Source organism: Mya arenaria, chromosome 6 (genome assembly GCF_026914265.1).
Source record: "Mya arenaria isolate MELC-2E11 chromosome 6, ASM2691426v1".
Lineage (NCBI taxonomy): Eukaryota > Metazoa > Mollusca > Bivalvia > Myida > Myidae > Mya > Mya arenaria.
In genome coordinates, this window is record NC_069127.1 from 12801278 (window position 1) to 12812086 (window position 10809).

Here is a 10809-nt window from a genome sequence, read left to right on the forward strand (position 1 = left end):
ACTTTCAGTGGAAAGTACTTTATAATTATGTATGGTAGAATAAAAACCCCAATTAAAACGGCTAGTCTGCATAATTTTATTCTTATTACAGACAATTCTGCTTATCACCAACAATATTGAGAGTTTCAAAGTTCTGCATACAATACATGATGAAATTAAAGAGGTGGCAAATACTTCCTATTGCATGTTTACATTGAGTCAACAGCACTGAAGAACGAAGATTGTCAGTGACAACTCCATGAAGTATACAATTGTTTTGTATTTTTTTGTTTAAAAAAATGATAAACAAATGTGACATACGAATAGCCTTTAATTACTGCAACATTCCTTCTTCTAGTGCTTTTATATGTTAACAATTTAAACAGACAGCTTCATAAACAAGTACAATAAATTCTCTAAAACAAACCATAATGAATTCGAAATAACAAAACTAAAAACAAAAACATTTCAATGTAAAATTGAAATAAAAGAATACTGTTAAATCTTAATAATAATCTTGATAGACCTATGGATAGTTAACCACACTGGGTCATAACACGGGAAACAAATAGTGACATACTATATAGTTGTATAAAATATTATCTGTCTAAAAAGATATAAAGGCGACAATGCTATCTGTGTAATAGCTGTAATAATAAATATTTTCGGACTAAATGGCTTTTTTGAGCTCTTGGATTTACAATCATGCAGAAATGTGCAATGTATTATATAAGGCCATCCTTACGAATTTTATTTTGCAGTGGCTGACACAAACTTTTTCCAGAAGACAGGACAATATCTTATGCTAAACAAGAGAAAAGCTACATTTTTAGTTTATCTATTTATTATCCAAAAGCTTTCATGTTGTCGATGGCGGCTTTGTTCTCCCCCTCATGCAAAAACTTTAACCTTGGCCATTACTCAAAAACCTTTCAAGCCATTTAAATGAAACTTGGTACACACAAGCTGCTAGAGACAATATGATCGTGCACAGCAATGCCCATAACACTGGCTTATATAACTTTTATAATCAGAGTTATGCTTTTTGTTCCCCTGGAAACAACAACAACCAAGTCTTGGTGTTCGCTCTGCAGGGGGCTTGTTTACTGACTGGAAGCGTCATACAAAAATAAGTTTGGGTCTTTTCAGCTTGTTAGATAATTGCATTGTAAACTAACATTTTTAAAGCTAGCCTTAACATAAGCATACCCTTTCTATTATAATGAGGCACAGTGGTGAAACAAATATAAAACATGAGCACTATAGTTTATGGCACTTAGAAACATCTTTTCTACACCAGGCACTGTATCTAAGGCAGTACTAAAGTCTCAAGATTAGATTCATACAAAACAAATGCGCTGAATATAAATGTAAAAAGAGGAATGCATCGTTTAATCATTATTGCCCAATAAGACGATAAAAATGTTGTACATATATATAATAATTATTTAAATAATTGTTTACACGCCCTAACATGCCCTAGTTTCTCAAAGCATCTGAAGTCCCTTATAACAGGGTTAAGCTAAGCTTATTATTTTGGTTCAGTAAAATTTAAGCAATATTTACATTCTTGAGAGAGTTGAAACGTATATTATCTTCATGATCATCATGATTATCTGTTTTTTATTTATTAAAATAAAAATTAAGTAAGAAATTTGCCTTAATGAAATAAGCTACTTAGGCTTCTTATCCTTAAGAACTTACAAGAAATTGGGGCAAGAAGTTCATTCTTGTTATCAAATCCAACTGTTTTACCAACTTACAACTCAAATAACAATGAAACACATGGCAATATTAAAACATTCTTGTGAACACATCATGTATAAAATAAGATAAAACTGACTGAATACAGACAAAATGAAAATAAAAATGATATGTAATGATAAAAGTTATACTGAGCTGATGGCATTTGTGTACAAGAAGCTGTGATGGTTATAAGTCTACAGCATTTTATAACAGATTTGGTGGTCTTAAATCACAGTTTATACTGGTTCTTCTTGAACTATTGAAAAAATCGTTTTTAATGCAAGATGCACAAGATACATGATAATAATTGTGGTACACTTTGTGATACCCCAATAAAAGCTCTTTGTTGATAAAACTTATTTTAAATTAAAAAAAGAACTACTGATTACATTAATTTTATCCATGGACAAACAAAATAAAGTTGGAGAAAACAACTCCTAGTGCCTCAATGGGAAGATCACTGAACAGGAAAATGCAGCTTATCAAGACATTCTGATTCCCTGACACCATACGAGATTTCCCTTTAACAAAAATAAATCAAACATAAAATAACACAGCAGTTTACACTGTACAAAAAATCAGTTTTGAAAGGCCAATAAATTAATGCCAATCAAACTTTCAATACAATTGGATTAAGAAATGTTATCACAGCATTGGGAATATTTTGATTTGTAAAAGCAAATACTGTTTTGACACAAAGTTAAATAGCTTTGCACCAATATATAGTTACAAAAACTGGCATTAAATATAATTATCTCAAAAGTCTTGCAATATGATACCATCATGGCATCAATATAGTAATTTGATAATGAGGATGTCAAAACCACTTTATAAATGATTTCTTTTAAAAACTGATCAGTTAAACAACCAAAGCTTAACAACCAAAAAAAACAAACACTTGTTTTTGCACTAAAAATGATTATTTGTATATATCATCCCCTTAACCTTTGAACCCACTCCTTAGTGAGATCTAAGTAAAACAGTGGCCCCTTAACACCATAGTCTTCGTACTTGCGTGACGGAGCAAGCTTTTTCACTGCTGGCTCAATCTGTGAACCCTCGTGCCATTCATTAAACGATGTTATAGATACAAATGTGGAGCCTGTACTCAAGGCATTCTCCACAGATTGCCTGTAATACTTCCCATCCAGCCTCAGCTTAGTGTTCCGCTGGTTCCATGGTCTCACCTCTGTGTCAACATACCCCGGTCCAACGCTGGGTATAAACAACAACCTGTTGGACTTTGCCCACTTTGACATCAATGGCCAGTTGTTCCATGTGCTTCCATACACAAACCCATTTGAAGCAAAATATGTATAAAAACCATCAAAACCTGCCTTCAGGATTTCATTTTGATGCGTTCTCTCTACAAGCAGTCCTATAAATATAGCATCTAGTTCGGTTCCCCTGACTGTTTCACGTCCCCCAGGTTTCATAATCTCCGCCCATTTGTCGGCACTGGTGAGATAAGAATCATATATACAACAGGGGTAGGTTGAGCTTGTCCCCTACACTCGTTCTGTAGAACGCTGGGTGTGGGCCGTATTTTTCCATGATGTAGCGAAGTTGTGATTTCATGGTCAGATGATCCCTGCCTTTAAAGGGCTCCACATGAAGGGCAACCTAAAAAATAAATATGGCTTCCAATTACTATCATTCATATTATGGGCCAATTAAGTGCTGTTTAAAGGAAATTACAAAGGCACCAGATGCAGAAGACAACATATAACATGGTAAAAGGTAGTTTTTGCATAACTTGAGCACAATTTAAAAATTATAACAAAATTCTCAGAAAAAAACACAAGCTATAAAGTATAAACCTTTACATGTGGGAGTGGCAGACTTTCAACTGGTGAAAATCCCAGACCGGTATGTTTTTGATAGACCTTTAAAACCATAAACAGGATTCCTTGAAAATCAACACACTGGGGTGTGATTTTGACTGTCAAAGTTCAATGCATTTTGCATTTTATTCTTGGCATACAAGCCATTGACTACCAACCAGTCCAACCTTCCCATGTTTCAGGCAATACGAAAGGGTATGGATATTTGAGCCAATTGCCATCTTTCTCTAGGTCACATAATGATACTTGTATGTACTGGTATGTTTCTTGCTGTATGTTTCAGGGATTCAACCTGTGTCAATGTACCTTAAGACCGTGTGTGTATGCAGTGTCCAGCAGTAGAGGAAGGAGGGTGTCTGGGTCAAGTCCGTTCTGGTCCCCATCACCTGGTGGGTACCATGATACTGCCAACACACCTACAACACAAACATGTGTACAAAAGGGATAAAAAATAAGTGATTCCTTAAATAACGGGCGCCATAACAAAAATTAATAAAAATAATGCATAATAATGTTTAACTAAATTGACTTTTAAGATCAAAACAAACCAAAAAAATATTTGTGTACAGTTAAAAAAATTAATAGCAGCGTGACCACAAATTCCCCACTAAAAAACCGCCAAAATTGAATGAATGACAAACTATTTCTTTGAAAAGAGGCCAACACTCAAAGGTTATTGTACACTGCATTTCCACTTATCATGCTTAACAAAAGTGTGTTGTTTAAATCCATTGAGTAATTAATAAGTTAGTCTGCTGAAACGAAAAAAATAACAAATGGCAATAAATCTTTAATTAGCTAATATAGAGTTTTGGTTCTTGTATGATGCTCATCCTCTCAGTGTGCTTTTCCATTGTATGTAGTTTCAAATTATGCTCCAGAAAAGAAAAGTAACAAAGGGCAATAACTCTGTGGTTAGCTGGATTAGAGTAATTGTTCTTGTAAAATGCATTTACAATCATTGTGCTTAACCATTGTATGAAGTTTAATTAAATTCCATCTTTTAGTTATCAAGTTATGTTCAGGACAAGAAAAAGTAACAAAGAGCAATTACTCTGTAATAAGTTGAAACAGAGTTAAAGTTCCTGTACACCTAACTTCCTCTAATAGTGCTTTACCATTGTATGAAGTTTCATTAAATTTCATATAGTAGTTTTTAAGTTATGCTCTGGACAAGGAAAAGTGAAAAACGGCAATAACTCTGTAATAAGAAATAATAGAGTTATGATTCTTGTACACTGCACTTCCTCTTAAAAAGCTTTACCATTATATGTGGTTTAATTTATTCTGTCCACTAGTTTCAAGTAAAGCTCCTGACAAAAAAAAGTAACAAAGCGCAATAACTGTAATTAGCTGAAATAGAGTGATGGTTCTTACATACTGCACTTTCTATCATTATGCAATATCATTGTATGAAGTTTTATTGAATTCCATCTGGAAGTTTTGAAGTTATGCTCTGGACTAGAAAAAGGTAACAAAGGGCAATAAACCTGGAATTAGCTGAACTACAGTTATGGTTCATGTTCACTGCACTTTCTCTCATTGTGCCTTCCTATAGTTTGAAGTTTTATTAAATTCCATCCAGTAGTTTTCAAGTAAATGTCTGGAGAAGAAAAAGTAACAAAGGGCAATAACTCTTTACGGTAATCAGCCAAAATAGAGTTATGGTTCTTACATACTGCACTTTCTATCATTATGTTCTATCATTACATGAAGTTTTATTGAATTCCATACCAGTTATTAGATGTTATACTCTGAACAAGAAAAATTAGCGAAGGGCAATAACTCTGTAATTAGCTGAACTATGGTATGGTTCCTGTACACTGCACTTTCTCTCATTGTGCCTAACTATAGTTTGAAGTTTTATTAAATTCCTTCCAGTAGTTTTCAAGTTATTGTCTCGACAAAAAAAAAAGTCACAAAGGGCAATAACTCTGTAAATAGCTGAAATACAGTTTTTGTTTCTGTACAACACTTCCTCTCCTATGTTCTACCTTTGTATGGAGTTTTGAACAATTACATCTAGTAGTTTTGAAGTTATGCTTTGGACAAGGAAAATTGAAACGGGCAAACTGATCGACCAACCGACAAACAAACTGACCATTGGGTGATTCCAATATACCCCGTTCAAACTTTGTTTTTTGGGGTATAATGAGCAGGATCATTATTTTTGCTTCATGGTCAATGGCTTTAGAAAACTAAACCAATTGTCGGAGTCTACACAAGGGAAATAACTTGTTTTAATTCAATGAAGATAAATTTAATTGATGCCCTTGACAAACTTCATCAAGATGTAAATGATAGTGGCTTGCATGCAAAACTTTATATTTATATAGTCCAAAAAGGATCATAATTTGCATTAGAGACTAGACACCAGATTATGCAATTGCAAGAAAAAAAGAAAACTGTCAAAAACTTCCACAAAATTAAGATCATTGTGTTCAATCCTTCTTCCTGATGTATCACATATATAGCTCATGACACAATTAGCCTTCTGCAGTTTTTGCGTATTTTTTCCAATTCAAAATCTTCTCCATATGTCTGTGAAGTAATTTTAAAAGTAAAATTGGTACATTTACTGACACTCATCACATGACTTTCAAATGCTAAATATACACACGTCTTTGCTTCCTAAAAGGACGGACAGTGCAAGGAAGTGAAAAAAAAAAAAAACCCATAGACATAGAGCCAGACAGATTAACATTGGTGATGAAATTGATCGATGGAAACTTTTGAAAGAGATTAACACTGCCTTAAATGACAGCAAATATGGCTAAAAGGCTATTGACAAGTTAATGTATGAAAAGATCACTTAACTTGCAAGGTGTTCAGAAAAAAACATTCCGGTTTACATATTTTTAAATGGGAAACTGACATATGATACTGCTTGTGGGGCGACATGATTGTTGCATTTATTTCTTAAATCACTTTACGTAAAATTATGTATTTTCGGCCCCATACTAGCTCGTATTGACAATTCTAGGCTTGTTTTGAGGAAATACTGTATTTGCTGATTTTTAGACCATTTTTTGTCTGGTCTTTATGACATGAGTGTTTAATACTGTCTTTGCCTCTTTTGTATGAAATCATCAGATCAGCAATTAAACACAGGTAAAGTCACACCAGAAGTGAGCTATCTTCTGGCATCAATCTTTTACAAAAAATGAAATGACCTTGAAATTAATTAATACACATAACAAAATGGGAACCTAACCGCTATTTTCTGAAACAAAGAAATAATAAGTAGATAATAATTATAACCATATATTCAACAATAATAACACCATTTCTGCTTGTCACAGTTAATATAGGGACACGTACATGTACAGAATATAATTAAACAATACTCTACTAAATGAAAATTGGATAAGTATTTTCCAATAAAAAAAAATGTTGTTAAAAATACCAACAATTACAGAAGACCGCAAAAATTTTCTCTACCTATGCCAGCATATCTCATCATGCGCATGTGGCAACTGATGGTGCCTGGATCAGAGGAGCTGTAGGGGCCAAGCTGAGGGTAGAAGTTAGAGCCCACATCATCCGGCGGCTCATGCTGACCCTGTGGCCATTTCCTCGCCTCGTTTTTGTCCCAGTGGGAAATCTGGACATGGTTCCAATGCAGATATCGTCCGTCATGTCCAGGGTTTCCATACCAGGGGTAGTAAAAGGTGTGAACATTCTGGTTTGGTTCTATTGTATTGTCAATATCCATTTCAATGCAATTCGCAACAGATTTGTCTTCACCTTCTTGCTCCACAATAGTATTGCTGACATGAGAACTATATTTATTTGATGAAATCTCAGTTAAATAGGAGAGTTTGTGTTGCTCAAGCACATCAATGTTACTTTTATGTGAACGATTTTGGGTAAATGATTTATGATTTATAATAGCTGGAAAAATGTTTCTTGGATGTTTAAGCACATAAATATGATTGTTTGTGATGCCACTGAAATTCCATCCCCACTGATGCACACCAGTTTCATTGCCATAATGTGCTGTTTTTAACAACATCATTCCCATCAGGCAAGTCACTGATAAAGCAACTGCAAATAACACCTTAAGAAAACGGCATTTCCTTTTAAATAGAAACATACTAATGGAAACTCTGGCTGGATATCTGTTCCAAGTTATGGTCGAGTCACTCTTTCATTTTTGGTTAATTGCAGTGTAACCAGCATAGGTGTACCTCAAGAGCACATCTGGAAATAAAAAAACACATTTATCGCATGAATGAGAATTCAGGTACATTTACAGCTAACATACACACAAACGGCATATTCTTCTTTGAGAGATATCATATAACGGCCTGTTAAGGGGGGACACAAACAGCCATTTCTGTATGCCTTAATGTTTTAATTCTCCACATATTGGCAAGAAGTCACTTCTGCTATAAGAGGATTTTCCATTGATTAAGAAATAGTTCACATAAACATATATACACAAACCCTTCACATAGTCATAGATCTATTTAATATCCACACATTAGAAAATAGTCTGCCAGGGCTGTGTGGATAATCCTTGATATTCCGGTAGATCTCACTTTTACAGTCTTTGATAGCAGTCATTTATCTTTTAAATTATTATTTGCTGACTTTGCTGAGGCATTTGATTATGTTGTAAGGGATATTATTATAAGTATAAAGTTATAAATTAATTAAACTTGGTGTAAGAAGTAAAATGTTAGATAATATACATTATATGTTCAATGTACAAGAATGTCAAGTCTTGAGTTAAATATGACAATGTTTTATTAAAGTGATAGTTTTACATGTTTGTCAGGTGTCCGTCAAGTGGAATCCTTATCCCCATTTATATTTTCTATATATGTATAGAGGAGTTTTTCATGACTAAACAACTACCAGGGTATAGATTTAAACATGTTTAAACTATTTATATTATTGTATGCTGATGATATTTTTTGGTTGTCAGAATCAGAGGCTAGTTTACAAGAAGGTCTGTTAATTATTTAATACTACTAGAGCTATTGTGATATATAAAAGTTTGGTGTAAATTCACAAAAGACAAAGATTATGAAATTTAGGAAAATAAGTAGATTAAGGAGAAATTTGAATTTTTTGTAAAAAGGTCAGGAACTAGAAATTGTTGACAAGTTTACATATCTTGGAATTGTGTTTACACCAAGGAGTTCCTTTACTAGGGCAGTTGATACTTTATCTCGACAGGCTATGAAGGGAATATAATTTTAAAACATCTAAATTTCTAATATTGTCTGTAAAACATAGATTAGATATTTTTGATAAATTGTTTAATATTATCTTGTTTTAAGTTACAGCTCTGAAGTATGAAGTATGGGTATTTTTCATAGTCATCAAATAGAAAGGGTTGCTTATTTTTTTTGGTAAAGAAGTATTAGGGGAAAGAACACAAACTCAAAATAATAGTATTTATGGTTAGCTAGGTAGGATTTCATGGTCTGTTTAGATATTGGCTTAAAAAAGTACAAACCAAAAAATATGTCAGAATGGTATATGATAAAATGTATTTAGAATTATATAGAAATCCTTAACAGATCATGTATATATATATATAGATGATCATTACAGAGACTTGGTTTTAATTATGTATGGTTATTTCAAGGAGTTGGTGATATCAATTTATTTTTTCATGCTCTTAAGCATTAGTAACAAATATATTTATACAACATTGGAGCTCAGAATAAGCAGTCTACTAGAGCTAGAACCTATATATTATATATTTCAACTTAAGAATCTTTATAAAAGATGTAAATTTTGAGAAATAAATTGAAGCAACAAACTTAAATTTATACACTTGAAAGTTGAACGATTGTCTGTTATGTTTCCACTGCAATGAAAGACAAGACTATGAATACTTTTTTGTTAAATGTCACACTTTGTCATCATTCTGGTGTGATATACAGAAAGTTTTTAAAAGATGTGGAATACAGATATATTAAAAATATATTGTCATAGGCTTAAGTTGACCATTTCTATGATGATCATTTAGTTTTTCAAACTCATTTAAAAAGTTAGAATTTCCTTAAGTTTTCTGAGTTATTTTGTTAAGCATATTAAAATATAAACACTTCACCTTACAAAGTATATCTACTTACTATTTGGTTGACTGTTTTTGTTGAAGTTATTTGTATATATTGATGTTTGTTATGACTAAATAAACGGATTGTCGTAGAATGGCAATTCCAAAAAGAAAACAAATGAAAAGTTTAGACTTGCATTGTCAAGATTAAGGATGCCTGTGCACAGATTACAAGTAAAGGCTGGTAGATGGCATAGATTAGTTGCTATACCTTATTCGGAAGGAATTGTCATTTATGTGATGTATATATTAATGTGCAATTTTAACCTCTCAAAATTACTAATGAAATTAGAAAATTATTGATGTATGTATTCAAACTTGTCTCTAAGATATATATTTTTTGTACGATATATTTTGTTCTGCATACAACAACACAGTGATAAGAATATGATGATTTATATAGAAGCATAAATAAAATGCTTATCTATGTACAAAAAGGTAAAAACACGCTTGCATGGTACCTAGCAATATGTTGATTGATCAAAATATCTGGTCTAACATCAAAATTCCCTAGAATTCAGAACAAAATCTTCTGGAATGATCTCCACAAATGTGGCATGTATGAACCTTTATACTTTTATTTCCAGCTCATCTAGCTTTGTTATTCATGTCATACAGCAAACGTTTTTTTATGTTCTAAACATAAACCCAGCTTTATACAAAATCCATAAGATTCTTGTATCTTAATTACACACAGTACCTTCATTTATACAAATCAAGTGTCAAAATAGTTAAGGACTTTTTTATTCATTTAATTTTTTATCTTGACTGTATCAATATATAATAGTAAAACATATTATGTTGCAGTCTGATGTTTGATATCTATGCTGAATAAAATATGTTTAAGGCAATAGCATTTAAGTAGTCTTTTAACACCATTAAAACACATGAGTCAGGTTAAAAGACTTACAAACTGTGCATAATGCTTGCATTTCTTTCCTCAAAAACATATTCCATAAACAAAAGAACAATTGCTTTCAAAAGTGATCACAAATACTACCTTTTCCTCCTGCAGCATTATTATTATCTTGATCTTTTTTGACAGACAGCTGTCTGTAACTTCCTTAACAATTGGTTCCTGACTTATAACGCGACTAAGCCGGGATACAATTTATGTTTTGTTAGATAAAATTTCATTGGTTTAGATAAATACTTCTAGCC

General features: G+C 32.5%; 1 protein-coding gene across 1 annotated transcript; it reads right to left on the minus strand.

Annotated features, from left to right (window-relative positions):
• Positions 1 to 2: 2 nt before the first annotated feature.
• On the minus strand, positions 3 to 10708 carry LOC128238660 (glycoprotein endo-alpha-1,2-mannosidase-like). Its single transcript, XM_052954790.1, is given in 5 exon segments — positions 3 to 3204; positions 3206 to 3348; positions 3876 to 3985; positions 7011 to 7772; positions 10649 to 10708. Coding segments are annotated over 4 exon segments (1455 nt in total). The 5' UTR covers positions 7666 to 7772; positions 10649 to 10708; the 3' UTR covers positions 3 to 2657.
• Positions 10709 to 10809: the final 101 nt, after the last annotated feature.